This window comes from Phasianus colchicus, chromosome 1 (genome assembly GCF_987193195.1).
Source record: "Phasianus colchicus chromosome 1, bPhaCol1.hap1.1, whole genome shotgun sequence".
Lineage (NCBI taxonomy): Eukaryota > Metazoa > Chordata > Aves > Galliformes > Phasianidae > Phasianus > Phasianus colchicus.
Window position 1 is genome coordinate 177,168,959 of NC_143436.1, and position 17,900 is coordinate 177,186,858.

Consider the following 17,900-nt stretch of genomic DNA (forward strand, 5'->3'; position numbering starts at 1 on the left):
GCTCCTTCCCATGTGGTGACTGGCAGCCACATCCAGTTAACACCAGCACATTAACACCAGCATAACAGCAAGGTGTTAGCCCCAGGGTCATTATCTGGTGCAGGTCTCTGATAGTGGGAAATGTATTCATTTAGTAAATAGAGACTGAAAAGCTCCTGAGACCAACCCTCGATATGCTCAGGGCTGAATTATTTCATTTCCCCCAGCAGTGAAACCTCATGAAGTAAGTTCCATCTCTTTGACTTCGTGTACTGTGAAATAAGCAAGGCACTGTTTGCTCAATAATAATTATTTCATCATTTTTAAACAGTTGCATGATTTTTAACAGGTAAACCGGGCAAACCCTATTTCAGGATATCTGAGAAACTGGATATAATAACGTGCATATCACAGAGCTACCCCCAGCCCTCTGTGAAGTGGACATTTTGCACAACACATGAAAAGAGGTATGGCACAGGTTTTTATGCACTATGAACCTCTAGACTGGAAGTTTATCATTTTCTGATGAGGAAAGGAGAGACTTTATACTGTTGGGTCTGCCTGGTGAGTTGGCTGTATAATGAAGAAGAACTTTGGGTCAGCATGTTTGCAGGAGGACGCAGTGGGCTCTGCTGGGCTGCACACCCATGTGTCTGCATGACTCACTGTTGGAACGTGGGAGCAGTTTTCTTAGAAATGTTGTCTGTTGCACTCTTTTGGAAGCCTTCAGCTCTTGGCTTGGAAATGTTGTTCCAGATTTTGGCATTTTAATGTCACCAGAACAAATGAAAAGTATCTCCTTTTTCTCTACTTTTTCACTTTTAAAAGAAATACACTTGCATTAAAGCTGGGGAGATGTCATAAGGGATCATATTTTTCCTATCTAAATGATTTTTTTCTCATTCTATTATCAGATTTGATTGATTCTTCAGCTGTGTAATGTGCTCAAGTAAGCAGCACATAAGCTCAAAGAAAACAGACCTCAGTGTGTTTCATACCCTGGCCATAGGGAATGCCTTTCTCTGCTGTGTGACAGTTTGGGATCTGGGATTTCATTTCTGCTGGATTTGCAGCAACTCCCATCATCATGAATTCAGGGACGTGATGTGAAAGGCCAACCTATATGATTTCTCTATTTAGTTATAGAATTACCCATTCATGCATCAGTATATTCGGGTCATTTCAGATCATTCTTCTGTCTAGGCTGTGACATTTTTATTTTCTTATCTTTGCCTTTCCTAGTTCCTTTTTATTCTGCCGAGTAAGATCCAATTTTCCCACTATTGTTTGCATATTCTCATGGCTTGGAGATTTATCAGATTCATTCGCTGGAGGTTAACCAAATGAGTCAATGAATAATTGTGCTTGTAATTACAGCTGCCTTAATAAAATGCATGAAGAAAATGGAGAAATAGATGGCATACAGAACGTACAATATGAATTACACCTGAGTGAATTGTACGAAACTTACATATGGTGCTGTGCAGCTAATGACCTGGGCAGAGAATGCACCAGCCTCTTTACTATAGGTAACTTCTCTCAGGGTTTTTGTACACGTGAGCTGGATCCTGCTGCTGGAGTTGGTTGCACTGCTTGCCTGAATACACTTTCTGGACTAAGTTGTTTGTCACCACTGGAACAAATCTAACAGTGAATGCAATTGCTCTGTCTTGTATTTTATATCCTAAATTGTTATAGCTATTTGTGGTCTCTGTAAATAGTGTCTTGCCTTTTCTAAAGAACTATCATCCATTTTTGCATGCTTTTAGAGCTCCATTGCAGCGAATGTGCTTCAAAATATCCTTAAAATGTAAAGTTTTTGTTTGTCTTTTTTTTTGTTTTTGTTTTTAAATAAGCTTGACTTGAGCTAAACACTGAGCTAAACATTGTAAATTATGACAAGCATTTGGTTTGAGGCATCTAAATCACAGAATAACAGAACCGTAGAATGGCCCAGGTTGGAAGGGATGTCAAGGATCATGAATCTCCAAACTCCCTGCCACATGCAGGGCCACCAACCTCCACATTTAATACTAGGCTGCCCAGGGCCCCATCCAATTTGGCCTTGAACACCTCCAGGGACGGGGCATCAACAACCTCTCTGGGCAGCCTGTTCCAGCACCTCACCACTCTCATAGTAAAGAACGTTTCCCTAAATCCAACAGATTTCCTGATTTCATGCTTAATGAGTAATTTTCTCAAATTCTAATTGTCGTTACAATGTAATAATGGATGTCTATACAGAATTAGAAGAACAAACATTGATTTAAATGAGTATTTTTCTAGGCAGAATCATAGCTGTTGTTTTGTGACTATGCTTCATTTTATAGATTTAAGTGAAAGACGAGCAACACCTTCAGCTGAGTTACTTCTCAAAGTTGGAGAACCACTGCTGATCAGATGCAGAGCTGTTTATCGTAATTACAAATTCAGAATAAATTTATCTTTTGAAAACAAAGAAGTGCAGCAGGTAAGAAAGCAGTATGTTTTAAAATGAGCAACACTAGGCACCATCAACTGATTAAAAGGAAATCTCTGTTGACATCTAGAGTCGCCGATTTGAGGGGTTGGAGTACCAAACAGACCGCTCAGCCATTCGGATCCAGTACATGTTTACTTCAGCAGCAAGAAAAGGCGACAGCGGACGTTATACCTGCTCTTCTACAGCTCATCCAAATCAAACTGCTCTGGTTACTGTTTTAGGTAATTCCAACCCCAGTGTTAATTTTGTCCGTGTGCTGGCTGCTTTGTTTTGTTTTCAGTATGGTAGTTCCTTGCTTGCAGGTGTGCAACACGTGTTCCTGGCGATTTCTAAGAAAAAGTCCTGTTTGCACTTAGTGACAGACTAGGAAAGCCAAGAGATTAATCCGAACTGAGTCATTCAGGTTCCTGACGATAACAAACTTTTTCTTGCCAAACCGCTTTCCAAATAATTCTCATTAAAAGACAGTGCTTTTAGAGGTGAAATGAACAGTCACTGCTGGGAGGTTTCATGATTATTTCTTGAAGCACAGGCTGGGAGTCAGCTCATGTTGTTGTAGGATACTCCCAAACAGTGTGACACAAAGCCATGGCAGCTTTTTGTGGGGACACTAAGTTACTGGCAGCTTTCCCTGGGGCTTCTGGGCAGGGGAACCTCTATGCTACCAAGTCAGATTTTGGCAACTGCAGAGCATACAAACAGCTAGGAGAAAATCCTTTCAGAACACACCATTTCTGGAGCTGGCCAAGTGTATTACGAGCATGACCTGTCCTTGTGTTATTAGTGCTCTGTATATTAGTTTGGCCACAGTCTGGAGACCACCAGCTGGTGTCAACTACTGTGGTACAGAATTGTTCTGCTATGACTCCACCCTGAGTTTTGGAAAGTTGTAGCCATGATCTCAGCCTCCTCACCATGTCCTCCATCTGCATCTGCCTGGTAGGGAATCTGCACTCCACCTGCAAGCCCTTCATGGGCTCATTGCTGCAACATAGAAAAAAAGCAGATAGAAAGTTTGCATCGGGCCTGACTTGGGTCTACTAGGAAGAAATCAAGCAATTGCAAGTCTCTTGGAGGTGGCTTTCTCACCCAAGACAGAACAAAAGAGAAAGGTCAATTTCCTCTTATGGCAAGGGAATGACTGACAAATGGCCATTTGAGTTTGCCAAACTATTTAGGAAAAAGAAAATCTGTGAAAGAATTCTAGTTCAGTTACCTGTGGAACTTTTGCATGAAGTGTGAACAGTGCACAAAGAGATCATGAACAGCCCATGATGACAGAGCTGGCAAACTGCCTAACAAGAGAGATGCTGCAGCTGTGATGGTAGGAAGGGAAACCTTAAGCTCCAGAGACAACTGCTGCTGTGTTACTGGCTGGTCTATTTGTCTTCTGCTTCTCAGGCACTGAAATGAATCATTCTCCTAGCACCAAGCTACACAAGGCCTGAAAATTCAAATATACCAAAAGAAACTTCATTCTTTTTAGGCAATATGTTAATCCAAAAGCCAACAGTCTTGAAATTATCCCATAACAGCCTCAGCAGCAAACCTGATTTCTCAGGTGGAGATAATATGCTAACTAGGCATAGATCTGGAAATAAGGCAGAAAAAGAAAAGCTGTAGCCTGGGCAGTACTGCTGAAGTCAATGTTGGGAACCATTTTGTGACAGCTATGCGTGGAGTTGGGCTATTCACCCCAAGAACCAGGATCTCTGAAGCACCCATCTTAACTCTGATAGTAGATGTAGCTACTGTCAGAGTTTGCAGCGCCTGAGCTAGGGGTGGTAGGAAGTGAGAATACTTGCCTCGGTGTCTTCAGAAATGACTTTTTCAGTGCAATATCCCCTGTTCAGCTTCTGCCTACTTCTGAGCAGGAAGTTCTGCAATGATTTACAATAACCGAGTGTGATATCTGGGTTGGGCAAAATCCTCTTCTTTCTCTAGTACCAGTGCTCGTTTCAGAAATACCAGCTCCTTGGATCCCTGAACTCTCATCTCTAAGCATCACATTGATAGGAGACATGTGAGTCACTCTCCATGGAAGGTTGTACATTTGTAACATAAATTTTGGTTTCATCGCATTTTTGACCTCATTATGCCAAACTATGGGAATTGTACCCTCCTTAATACCACTTTATGCCTGTGAAAACTCTATGGACTCCTTGGCATTGCTTTGAAAAGATCTGTTTTCTTACATGGTGGATTAATGAGAAGAGATGTTACTATCTCACACTTCCCCTTCCAAGGTTATACAGGGACATCATATGCAACTTCTATGCATCACAGCTTTTAGCCTGATATATTAATTACAGCCATTGCCAGAATGAATCTGTGCTAGCACACCAAGTTCAATTTCAACATACAGAAATTTGATACAGAAATTTGATACAGAAATGATACATACAGAAATTTCATTCAAATGTCTGTGTTACAGGGTAGCAATGAAATGGTTGGAGTCCTACTTTCAGTCACTGTTCACGAATCCGCACCTATAGCTACACTGGGATTGGTGGTGATGTAACTTTATCAAGAAGTTGGGACACTCTGCATTGCCTAGGGAGTTTGCATAATACAGCTGCACTGATGGATGGTCTCTAACACCTCGTAGCCAGACACATCTTGCTTGCTCTTTGCTACTCGATACTTCAGCAGCTTATCTCATCCTCCTTAGTTGGTCAAATCAGGCAGGGTGCTTAGACACTGAAAGCTAAACAGAGATGGTGCCAACAGCTGCAGCTGCAAGGCTCGGTGTTCCTGCAGGTTTCAATTCAATTTCAACCAGTGTGGAATAAAGAATTTTTAGCAGCATGCAATCTGAATCTGGGAATATGCAAGATATTTTGTAGCACATATTAAGTTTAAAGTAGCAACAAACAAACATAATAAAGGCAGTGGCAGAAAAACTTTGATTCCAGCCTCAAAAATTTCAGCTCACCTCTTTAACATTAAAAATCATGTTCACTATTTCTCTGGCAGAAATACCTTTACATGTGCCAAAATAAATAAATAAATAAATAGTAAGCCAAGGAAAAAATGAAAGTGCTATTTTCTTTCTGTTTCAAGAAAGAAACTACTCTTTCTGAGTGTTTTCCTCCTACTCCAAAGTCCCTGTGTGCACTCTGGAGAAAGCCTTCACTCTTGACAAGCTGTATTGTTATATTGTTAACACTGCATACAGATGACCTTGGACCTGGAAAGATGAATTCCAAAGGAGTATTCAAAAGATGAAGGTCTAATTTATAAAACCAATAAAACTTTAGCATAAAAAAGAGGAGAATGGTCATGAATAGGATTGCTTCTTGTTTTAAAATACTGAAATTTCTGTGGTTTGTATGGGAGTTTCCAGATAGTATTTTTTAAATCAGTCAGTTACACAGAGACAAAACATGCCAAAACCAATACAGGGTTACAACTGAAAGAAAAACACTCTAAAGAGAAATCCCACTCCGTTAATACTTCTACAGTGCAGTTTTTTCACCATGTGGCTGATTTAACACTGATACAAGTTTCCCCTAACTCTGAACTCAACTGGACACAGGTCTAGGCAACCTTGGCCTAGACCTCCTCTAAGCATCTCCAGAGCTCACTAACATATATGAACTTTACAGAGCTGATTCTAGCTCTGCTGATGCAATTAGAACTGTTGCCTCCCACATCTGCCTGCTGTTCAGTCTCTTTGGGTTGGCAGCTCATGAGACATCTAGCCCCAGCAATGACCTGCTTCCTCCAGCAGTCAGTGGCATGAGAATTTCCAGAGAACACTTCAGTATATCTTTGTTATCTTCTGTTCTAGGATGGGATATATCCAAACATTCCCACCCTCTTCCACCAAATGTATCAGAGGTTCAAACAAAACAGCTTAGGTGGGTCACTGAACTTAAGACAGCTCCATTTGGTGAAACCAATCCCACCCAAGCAAGGAAAATACCAGCAGTACATGTCCAATGCACACCTTCAAAATGCTTTCTCATGTTCTTTTTGCCTTTCTTAAAATGATTTTAATTTAGACGAAGAAATAAGTGAACAGTTACAAGTCTTATTTACAAAATCTTTAGCTCATTTCACAGAAACAAAGACTATTAACATCTGGTTGTGCTGGTGGTGCCGTGTGGTTTTGTTTCGTTAGATGCAGCTGCTAACACCTGGAACACACAACTGAAGCAAACAAAGAAAAAATAATGGAGTTACTGGACCTGAGGTTCTACAGGGTGGGTAGAGCAGAAATGTTGGAGCATTGGGGAAGGGCTCTCGTCTGACCGTATCTACAACTCCAGCAGATATCACACAGACTCAGAGTAGAACACAGTGACATCACTGCAGTACCACTTTTGAAGCATTATCTTCTTTTGATTAACAGGATGCCTTTTGTGATGTAACAGGGTGTTTTTTTTTCACTTGTGACAACTAAAACAAAAAACATACAGATGTCAGAACCCATTCATTAAGCAGTTCAGCCTTTTTAACACAGTATCAATATTATCTCTTTTTCAGAAAAGGGGTTTATAAATATAACTGACTCTAGAGAAGATTTTGAAATTGGTGATGAAGAGTTTTGCTTTGAAGTTAACTTTACAGCGTATCCACCAGTTAAATGCATGTGGCTATTTTCCCAGAAAACATTTCCATGTAAGCAAAGTCACAGTGAGGATGGACACAGGTACTGGAATATTTTGATATAATTTCAAATGTTTTCATTTTATGTCTTATTGTCATCCGTATTTCATACTCTCTTTGTACTTTTTATATGTGGATGGGTCAGGTGATAAAGCCATGTTAGCTAATGATAGGCCAATGGTAGTTTGGCTTTCAATAGCAATTTGTTAAATAACCTATAGAATCTCTTTATTCTCCGTGAGATAATAAACCCACTGGTAAGTTATGCAGCTTTTCAGATTATATATATTTTGCCATTCTCCTCCTCTTGACATAATTTCTCAGAGAACTTCTCAGTTCTCTTTTGCATACATCTCTTTTGAGATCACACTGGGCCTCAAGTTCTGTATGTTCCCCTTTTGTCATCCTGTTCTTGATGATGTTCCCAGTATCTTTGCTATTGCTCAACTCAAGCCCAGGGCCCTGTAGTTTCCCAAGCTGCCTTTAGGTCTGTTCAGCTCTGCCTGTGCCACAGAAACATACCGTTCTGCTAATTACATAGGTCACGGTATTCTTCCATTGTTGCAAAACATGTTGTGAATAAACCTGTTATTTATCTACCTTTTCTGTTATTTCCTAAAATGAAGTTTTGGCACAAGTCCTGTTTAAGGCTAATGTTTTCTCAATTCCCCAGGCTTTCTAATCTCTTGATAAGATTATCTAATTTCCTTCAGAGTTTCTTTCAGAATAGTCCCATACTTTCAAGGTAGCAGCTCTTATTCACCTTAGTGAAAATAAAACCACGCTGCTCTTGTGAAGTTTTAGCTTTAAAAAAAAGCAAGATGTAGGCAGATGTTAATCTACCCACACTAATTTCTTTACATAATTCTAACATCTCCTTAGATCTGTGTCACAGCCTTGATTTCACTTTTTTTCTTCATTTCCAAAGTATTTTTGATACATCTGATCATATCCACTAGCTTCTCAAGTCGTCTTCACAACAGACTTGCCTATTTGTGGCATCAGAACGGTATTGGAGTCAGACTTCTGCATGTTTCAGAGACAGTTCAGTGGAGATCAGTAAATTGTCATCTCCTGGCAATGACCACAGGAACTCTGTCCCTGCTGATACAGTGAGGGCTGTCATCAAACTTTGATAATGTCGGTGACTAATCTGTATGCCTGATGTGAGCTAGGCAGGTCTATTCTTTGTGGTCAAGACTGATTTTGGAAATGAGGTCTCATGGGGCAGCCATGAGAATTTGCTCATCCTTTCCAGATAATACCAAATTTACTTGCTTAGTGGCTCTCATGGACTTGTTAAGAGTAGGAGTCATTTTTTCTTAGACTCTTGGCAGCTAGTGTAATTCAATCCAGATAAGAAGGTGCTATAGCGTGAGCCAACAATAACAACTTGGAGAGATGTGACGTAGCTTAGGTAATCCATTAATCAGAAGAGTGCAGCTGCTGGTGGCCTCCATGCATGCGTCACCTCAGACAACCTCTGTGGCCCAGTGGGGCTGGGGGACTGCTCCCACCTGTGGCCCCACACCACTAGAGCTTGCCCAGAGAGAGTTGGGGGTTTTGTTCACCTTGGTGTCTCTAGAATCAGCAAGGAGAACAAGGTGAGGGAATTCTGCCTACAAGTTGTAGCACTGTAGGTCTGGACATAATTTTAAAGCAGAAGATTTCTCAAAACAGCACGAAAAATATCAACACGTACCTTAACATACTCTGAGTCTAACTTCGCTCATTTGAGTTGACTTCTGTGTAATCCCATCTTTTAACACTTCTACTTTACTCCTTTCATATCCTTTTTCATTTCCTGTTTTTCCCTTTTCTGATTCCTGTCATTTCCTTATCAAGCTGTTCTTCCTGATTACAGACCGTATTGAATTTTATTAATTAACTCTGACCCCTTCTTTAGCTTTTGCTTTCAAGTCTCAGAGATTCATCTCTCTGTCAGTGCCCTTACGTTTTCACTGATTGTTCCAAAATTCCCATTTTCTGTCTGCTTTTGTTACCTCTGTGTTCCTTCACACTGATGATTTTCACTTCCCTCCTAAGAGCAAATGAGTTTTCATATACATAATGACTTCTGTTAGATTTATATTATTTATCTCACATCCCCACAGATTCTCAGATATCTAAGGCATTCTTTTCTAATGATTTTCTCGTTATTTTATTAGGATTTAATCCTTCAGACCTACGATTTCAAAAGCAGCAAATAGTTTGTGGTTTGCCCTGCCTTTGAGGCATCTTAAAAGGGATCTGACCTCAGAAAAATCCCTTGAGTTTCAGGGACATCTTTGAGGCCATTTCAGATTAAGACATTCAAAAGCCAGTAACTCAATATGGATATGTTGCATTCATCAGAAGGCAAAATTCCCAGTGCAAGTTTTCTTGCATTAGAATTGTGTGACGATGCTTGGTGTCTTAGTTCTTGCTTGGTATCATGCTTAATGAGCAAGATCTTGCTTTCTCTTACTTTTTCTATTGCCAGTATAGTCTTTTAATGTCTACTTCCAATTCCCCAGCAAAATAGAGTCATAGATTCATAGAATATCCTGAGTTGGAAGAAACCCACAAGGATCACTGAGACCAACCCCTGGCTCCACACAGCACCACTCCAAATCCAAACCCTATGTCTGAGGGCACTGTCCAGGAGTTGATGAACTGCAAAAGCTGCCATTTAAATCTGACAATCATTCTGACACAAATAATTTAACCAAAAGGACAAAAATAGGATGCCAACACTGTAAGGTGATATAGTTCCCTCTCCCCACCTCTTTCTCACTCAGTAGGTCAGTCATGCTCAATCTTTATTTCACTATAGTCCTCTGATAATAGTTTCTGCTCAGTGACTTCTTAGAGCTCTCACTCACTGTTTCACTGTCACAGGCATCTTCCTTCAGGTTTGGGTCTTGGTTTCTTACCATCCATTGGGCCACAGGCCATAGTGGTTAGCAGAAGACTGCCTCTTGCAGAAATATCTCGATATTTTCTCTCACTGAAACTGAGCTTCAGATGATGAGCTCATTTTTGAGTTTCTATTAGACCTTCTGATCTGGAGAGGTTTATCTTGCATGATCCTAACTATCTCACTGCTATTTCATAGTAGTTCTTACTGTATCAGCTAGAAACTCACATAGAAATCCTTCAGAGAGTAGAAAACTTGTATCTTTGCTGATCTTAGCATCTGCACCAGGATGTGTTATACACCTTTTCTTCCAGTGGACTGGTCACAAAATCACAACCCTACAGCCCAGATGCACTCAAAGAAATATGAAAAAAATTGTGAGGGAAATTAGTACTGCAGGGAGAAATAAATCCTCCAAGACATTTACATTCTTTCTGGATTAATGTTAATAATTTAGTCTGGATTCATCATTACAAGGCGTTGAATTGTTTCAAACATGTATATGAATATCGATTGCATCTGGAATCTTTTTTCAAGTCAGTCTTTTGTTCTTTTCTTTGCTCCACAGCATTTCATCAAAGTTCTGCAATCATCAGCACCGTTCTGGGATATATGTATTTTATGCTGAAAATGATGATACGGTCATGACGAAAAAATTCGCTTTGTACGTGAGAAGTAAGTGAGAAAAGAATCCCTGTAAAGATGTGGCCAAATCTGGGAGGGAGAACCTTGATCTCTCAGTTAGGTTTTATCACTGATGTAAATGGAGGTTAGATGGCGCTTTTCACTTCTGCTATGTCATACAATAGAAGAGAGACAATTAAATGTTCATTATCTCCATCCATTTTGAGCTTAGGTGGCTTAAATCTCAGAGTGATCTCTGACTAGAGATTGAATTCTATGACCTAGTGACCAGCCTGGGGAATGAGGGAAAGACTGTTGACATTGACTCCCACAGTATTCTTCTGGAGAGCTGGCAGCCCACAGCTTGGACAGGTACACTTTTTGCTGGGTAAACAACTGGCTGGAGGACCAGGCCCAAAGAGTGGTGGTGAATGGAGTTAAATCCAACTGGTGACCAGTCATGAGTGTGTTCTTCAGGGGTTGGTGCTGGGGCCTGTCCTGTTCAATCTCTTTATTGATGACCTGGATGAGGACATTGAGTGCACCCCCAATACATTTGCAGATGACACCAAGCTGGCTGGATGTGTCAATCTGCCTGGGGGTAGGAAGGCCCTACAGAAGGATCTGGACAGCCAGGTAGCTGGGCTGGGGCCAGTGGTATGAAGTCTAACAAGACCAAATGCTGAGTTCTGCAGTTTGGCCAAAACAACCCCAGGCAACACTACAGTCTTGGGGCAGAGTGACTGGAAGGCTGTGTGAAGGAAATGTGCCTGGGGGCATTGGTCGATGCTCTGCTGAACTTGGCCTAGGTGGCCAAGAACGCTAATGGCATCCTGGCTTGTATCAGAAATAGTTTTGCCAGCATGAGCAAGGAGTGATTATCCCTCTGTGCTCAGCTCTGGTGAGGCTTCACCTCGAGTACTGTGTTCAGTTTTGGGCCCCTCACTAAAAGAAAGACATCAAGGCATGCCCGGAGAAGGGCAGCAAAGTTGAGGGATCTGGAGCACAAGTCTTATGAGGAGCAGCTGAGGGAGCTGGAATTGTTTAGTCTGGAGAAGAGGAGGCTCAGGAGAAACCTTATCACTCTCTACAGCTACCTGAAAGGAGGCTGTGGTGAGGTGGGGGTAAACCTATTTTCCCATGTAACTAGTAATAGGGATAGAGAGAATGGCCTCAAATTGTGCCAGAGGAGATTCAGGTTGGACGTTAGGAAATAATTCTTCACAGAGGTAGTTGTCAGGCACTGGAATGGGCTGCCCAGGGAGGTGGTGGAGTCACCGCCCCTGGAGGTGTCCGAGAAATATTTACATGTTGTACTGAGGGACATGGTTTAGTGGGAAATGTTGGTGGCAGGTGTATAGTTGGACTGGATGATCTTTGAGGTCTCTTTCAACCTTGCTGATTCTATGATTCTATGAATTAAACTGTTTTGTTTTTTTTTTTGCTTTTTGCTTTTCAAAGAAATCAATATACTTGAGTATCCGAGCGTGTCTTTGAGTATCTGATTTCAGGATCCTGAGATCAGCGAGAGAACATCTCTTATTTAGACACTTTGATTTAGTTACTTCAGCCTCATGTTCTCCATAACAACTGTCTGGGAGAATTTTTGACCTCCTTTTCTTCATGGCAAAGTGCAAGATAACCTGTGCCCTATTTTAATGGGTAGAAGTAAACCACTGAGAATGTCCCTACTATCAACATAGCAAGAGGTGACTACCAGCAGGAAAGGTCATGGTTCAGTTGTTATGCAGGGCTGGTGAAAAAACTTCCAACATGGGAATAGCTTTGTCCCAGCCTTAGTCCAAGAGGTCATACTGTGTGGGGTTAAATATCTCCATATCAGGGATAGACAAATTCTTCATTACATGCCCTCTTAGCCATGAGCACCCTGCTGGGGTCATCCAGGCTCACAGAGGAGACATGTCCTTTCTCTGACCAATAAAAGCAACGTGACCCATAAGCACTCAGCATCATTCTCCATACTCAGTGCCTGGATTTCATTTAGTGCAGTGTCGTGTGAAGAGAATCATGGTTTTACTTTGTGTTCTTCCATTTTTAGCAATAAAGCTGTGGAAACGAAATGGTAAATACCAAGGAAGAGTCCACTTATCAAATCAGAGGAGGAAGTTATTTTCCTTTTTTCTCCTCCCCTTAATTTACTGTCAACAGAGGGGACAAAATAAGAGAAATTAGTCATATACTAAAAAAAAAAAAAACATTTCTAAAGAAAACCACAAAGCCTAGGAACCCTTTGAAATACAGTGGCTGTATTTTAACCCTACAGAGACAGAACATATGTGACTACTGGAGGGATATATAGTGAAAGGAAGCACACCCATTAGGTGGTAGCTCTTTGTGGTCAGTTTACATCTTTTTTTTGTTGTTGTTTACTGAAGACATTTGTGAGTTAGAGCAGTCAGTCTGGGGACCACTTGTCTTGTAGAGGCTTCATGAAGGCTGCACCACCTCAGACATGCCTGCCTGCAGCTGAAAGGCCTGCACAATCTTAATTGGTGTGCTTGGTTGTCTCCACTGTGAAGCATGGTTGTAGCTTCAACCATTGCTCCATGCTGGGAATCTGCAGAGCACCCACCTCCATGCACATTTTATGTGAGCTGGACAACCAGAAGTGGGCTGTCAGGGCAGTGCTGGGGCTGAATGCTTGCTCTCAGTCAGAAAAGCAGAAGTTAAGATTTCCAGTTTTGGCTCTGCTGCTGTTTTGGTCTGTCTGTGTGCATGTAGAGAAGTGGCTACTGCCCTTCCCACAGCACAAGGCACAGGGGCTAGAGGAAGGGGGAGAGCTGAGGGCTGCAGCGAGCTCCCATGATGGCATCCAGGTGGATTATTTTGCAACCACAGAAGCAGATTGGGGCCTCAGCAGATACAGTGTTATCACATAAACATAAAGGTTTTGGTTACCAGAGCATTAACAGAAGTTGTCTTGTGTCATCTGGTTGCAGGAAAACCTGAAGTAACAATGCAGTTATTGTTCAAGCAGATCTCCTGCATCGCTGACAGCTATCCAGCTTCATCCTGGGTTTGGAGGAACTGTCCTGACCTGAACTCATCCAAGTAAATAAATAGTCTTCTCTTTTTGATTTGTTGCAAGGAGCGTATCTGAGTGATCCTTAATTAAATGAAGAAAATGAAATATTGTGGCCCACTCCAGGGGAATTACTATCACCAAAACTAGGGAGAATTTTCAGTATTTTTGTTGGCACTGAATAAAATCTGTAAAGATGTGTATCCCAGGCTCTTCATACTGAAATATATCCTCCCACCTCCTCAGACACATATCTACAATCAAAGCTGAGGGGCATTCAGGGAATGCACTAGTTAGTATGGGTTTGATTAATTGGTCAAGCTTCGGTTAATACAGCTGTCGCAATGACCTGTAGCCACTAATGTCAGTGAGAGTGTTTCCAGTAAAGTCAGTGAGAGTGTTTCCATTTCCTCTATTTATTCAGGGCAATGAGTCAGGCCCTAAAATTTCATGAGAAGCTGAGACAGCATTGAGCTGTTTTATGAATTCTGTAGCTTTTATTTCGGATGTGCCAAAAACTAATAATCCCACTGTTGTAGAAGAGCACCAGGTCAAATCATCTTTTGGAAGATTATGTATAAAACTCCAAGCATTTCAACTAGATATGAAAGAATTACGTAGACAACTTTCTCATCCATATCTCTGCAAAGGCTTCCAAACATCAATCTGTTTGTATAGGAACTGAAGAAGAAAGAAAACATCCAGCTAGAGTTTCATATTCTCCTTAAAACAGCTTTCTGGAAAAAGAAAATGCTGCAGTTTTTCCTTCATTTTAGGCCTTGAGTGAGAGAAACTTGTGGCTGAAATTGCATCTCTTCAGTGGAAGGAGTCAGAACATTTGCTCTGAGTTCATGCTATATTGGCTGTTTTAGTAGCAGCTCAAGTGGCAAGGTAAAGGTACAAGCAGTAGGAATGGAAGGAGAGTGTGAACCCAGTGTGGAAATGGCAAGCCCATTTAATCCCCTGCATACCCTGCCACATCTATCACAAATACGTGGCACTGGAAACTTCTCTGAGGCCTCTCTCTAGCAGTGACAGAACAAAACAGTTCATCTGTCCTTATCTTCCTCCCTTCCAGTGCAGATGTAAGACTTGTTTTGAAACATCCCACCTTCTCTGGGAAAAGTGAGTGCAAGCCAAAAATCAGAACTGGACTCCTTTGTTTTCCAGCTGTACTGAAGAAATCAAGGAAGGGATCCAGAACTTCTTGCCAGAAAGGAGATCTCTGGGGTCATGGATTTCAAGCAGCATTTTAGATGTAAAGGAGACAGCAACAACGTTCTCTGTTGAATGCTGTGCAAGCAATTTGGTCGGCTCCAACTGCAAGAAGAGCTTCATTAACATGTCAGGTACCAGAACTCAGTGTTTTAGCGCAGATTTTCACAACTTCATTAAAGCTGTCATGGTAGAACCTGCAATATTTTTTATCTGGCTAAATGGCTGGCCTGTAACAGCACTAAGGGGAAAACACAAGCACTGTGTGTATGCGGTGTGGGGAGTGGTGAGTGAAAGGGAGACATATGTCTCTTCTCTAATCCCAAAGCATAGAACCCCATCATTAAAATGAGCAGAAATCCCACAAGAATCAGAAGTGCAGGATGGAATCATGACAATGCTGGAATCTGCTTTTTTGTTTCCTCTTAGTAATCTCCACCTGGAAACTGGAGGCATCAGCTTTGGGAAGAGCTGAAGCCACGCTGGTAGCTGGTGGCAGATGCTGGCTCTTGCTCCTCTCCTGGAGGAGGCACATGAGGAACAGATCCCTGGTTTGGGATTTGCTGTGCTACCTCTCTTCTTGTAAGGCCTATGCGAGATTGCTTTCTCGTTGACCAAGAAAATCAACATAATTATTTGCCCGTCCACTTGACATTTGTTACTCCATATACATCCCATAGAGCAAAATATTTCAGTTCCAGGAAACATGCTCTGGCACCTGAGAAATGTTTTGAAGCACCCAGGTACTCTCAGCACAAAGCATGGACAAGCAAGCTGTTTGCTGCTTTTGATCACAGCTGACATAAGCTGTGACCACTGATAGAATTTGAGCATTTATGTTGAAACGGCATTAGAAAGTAAGCCTAATCCTTATGCTCTTAGAAAGTAGCAGAATATGAAGGCAGACTTCATGTAGCACTTCCTAACCAAACAGTGCCTTTTTGTATGACCTTGACTAGGTAAGAGGTTTCCTTTCTGAGCAGCAGAACAGTTTGCAAAGCAGGTTTTGTGCAGTCCATCCATTGATGCTGGTGTTTTGGTATCTGACATTGCTTGGGGAAAGGTGCAAAGGAGAGAGGAGGGAAGACGAGAAGAGGAATTTCTTACTTCTGCTTATGCTCACAAAGTCCAGTCCATGGAAAATACCAGCACCCTGAGATGCACTGATTCATGTAGCGTGTTTCTTTAAATGAAAGCAAATGTCAGAACTACCCACAGCTGAGTTTTCCCTGCCCAGCTCTTTGCTCTGCTTCTGTCTCTGTTGCACTCCCAGCACAGAGGAAGCTCAGGTGTGAAATGGCTGCAAAAGTAAAAGCAGCTAAGCTGCTACCGGCTCTCCTTGTGCCCTAGTCACAATCTCTGATACAGTGGGTAGTAACATTTCTCTTTTAAAGTTGCAGGAACTGTTTCTTCTCTGCCAGACAATGCTGCACTCTGTGTTTTTGCTGGATTTATCTTCCTGTTGATCGTTTTTTTGTGTGTACTCATTTGTCATAAGTACAAAAAGGTAAAAACAAGCATCAATACCTGTCCCTTCATCTTTTGTTCCTAACAGGCTGTTCCTTCTCTAAGACTTTCTCTGCATTTTTTCCTTCCCAAGCAATTTAGATATGAAAGCCAGCTGCAAATGATTCAGGTGATTGGACCATTGGATAACGAATACATCTACATTGACTTCCGTGAATATGAATATGATCTCAAATGGGAATTTCCCAGGGAAAATCTGGAATTTGGTGAGCAGTCATCAAGCAAACCATAGTGTTGGAGTGGCAGCCCGTGCTGTACCACCTACTCATAACACTGGTTTATTGTGTCTTGCAGGACAGGTTCTTGGTTCAGGGGCTTTCGGGAAAGTGGTGAATGCTACGGCTTATGGAATTAACAAGGCAGGAGACTCAGTGCAGGTTGCAGTCAAAATGCTAAAAGGTACAGTAAACTGTGGGAGATCTTTGCAAGCAGTGATACATTCTATTGACTCCAAAGCAGAAGCAGTGGGGAATCTCTCTAAATACAGACTTTCAGCAGTTAGGTCTCACAAATGCTTGGTTCCTAAACCTTTTTATAATGGTTTTAAAAGCATGTTTCAATTTCAGAAGATGTTGCTGAAAAGCTTTCTTCCTGCAGCATGTTGCATTTAGTTCTAAGCAGCAGAGAAGATCTGTGTGGGAAAGAATGGAGCTGTTGCATATTCTTTGCCTCCTGTATCTGAGCAAGCTTGTTTGCAGAGCCTCCAGCAAATCTTCCTATAACCCATTCTTGACGGCACAAAACCGCTTATTTCCATCCTTCCTTATAGGACAAGCATCTTAAACTTCAGGTTCTCCTTGCTGCTTTGCTCTGGCTGTCCTCCCCTCCTCTAAAAGCAGTGTCCAGAAGTAAGCATCCCTGCCAGCCAGCAGAATTCACCTGTTGGCCTCCACAGCCAGTGCAGCCTCCCAGCCCATTGCTCACATCCTTGTACCTGCTTTGCTTCCTCCATCCACTGCTTGATTGATGTCTTTATTGGAATCTATCTTGATTATTCCAGCTCATGTCTCCAATTCATTGAGCCCACAAGGACTGAATACTTACTGAAAAACAAACCTAAAGTTATTATTGAAATACACTTTAGCCTTAGCTCATTCATGCCACACTTTTTTAGGATGTCCCCAAATTAACAGTGAATACAATTCATTTAAAATGAAGATTTGAGTGTGACAAAGCATCACAACCATTTGCATTTATAATTCTTGACTGGAGGTTTACAAATCTGTGTAATTGCTCTCTCAGAAAAGTCTGACACTTCAGAAAAAGATGCTCTGATGTCTGAACTGAAAATGATGACTCACATTGGAAGCCATGAAAATATTGTGAACCTGCTAGGAGCTTGCACTGTGTCAGGTAACTTAATTAAATTAAGTACCAATTAAAACTAATGACCAATGAAGGCACCTGAACAGAAAAGAAATATTAAAATTTGATAATTGGCAGCAGTATTAAAAAATCCAAGACTTATTTAATCACCTATATTATCACTAATTAATTAATGAGTGGCTAGTGATATC

At 41.4% G+C, this 17,900-nt stretch overlaps 1 protein-coding gene across 5 annotated transcripts in view; it reads left to right on the top strand.

Moving 5' to 3' along the window:
• The window catches only part of FLT3 (fms related receptor tyrosine kinase 3), a 41,962-nt gene that overhangs the window by 18,021 nt on the left and 6,041 nt on the right, over positions 1-17,900 (top strand). For 4 of the 5 annotated variants that reach the window (XM_090133660.1, XM_090133678.1, XM_090133661.1 and 1 more), the window contains 12 exons: positions 329-446; positions 1,357-1,508; positions 2,310-2,449; positions 2,529-2,682; positions 6,953-7,118; positions 10,543-10,649; positions 13,559-13,670; positions 14,812-14,990; positions 16,251-16,363; positions 16,457-16,589; positions 16,678-16,782; positions 17,626-17,736. In XM_090133660.1, the coding sequence (XP_089989786.1) occupies positions 329-446; positions 1,357-1,508; positions 2,310-2,449; positions 2,529-2,682; positions 6,953-7,118; positions 10,543-10,649; positions 13,559-13,670; positions 14,812-14,990; positions 16,251-16,363; positions 16,457-16,589; positions 16,678-16,782; positions 17,626-17,736 (1,590 nt within the window). The remainder of the gene's footprint in view (positions 1-328; positions 447-1,356; positions 1,509-2,309; positions 2,450-2,528; positions 2,683-6,952; positions 7,119-10,542; positions 10,650-13,558; positions 13,671-14,811; positions 14,991-16,250; positions 16,364-16,456; positions 16,590-16,677; positions 16,783-17,625; positions 17,737-17,900) is intronic. The other variant, XM_090133667.1, reaches the window with a different exon arrangement.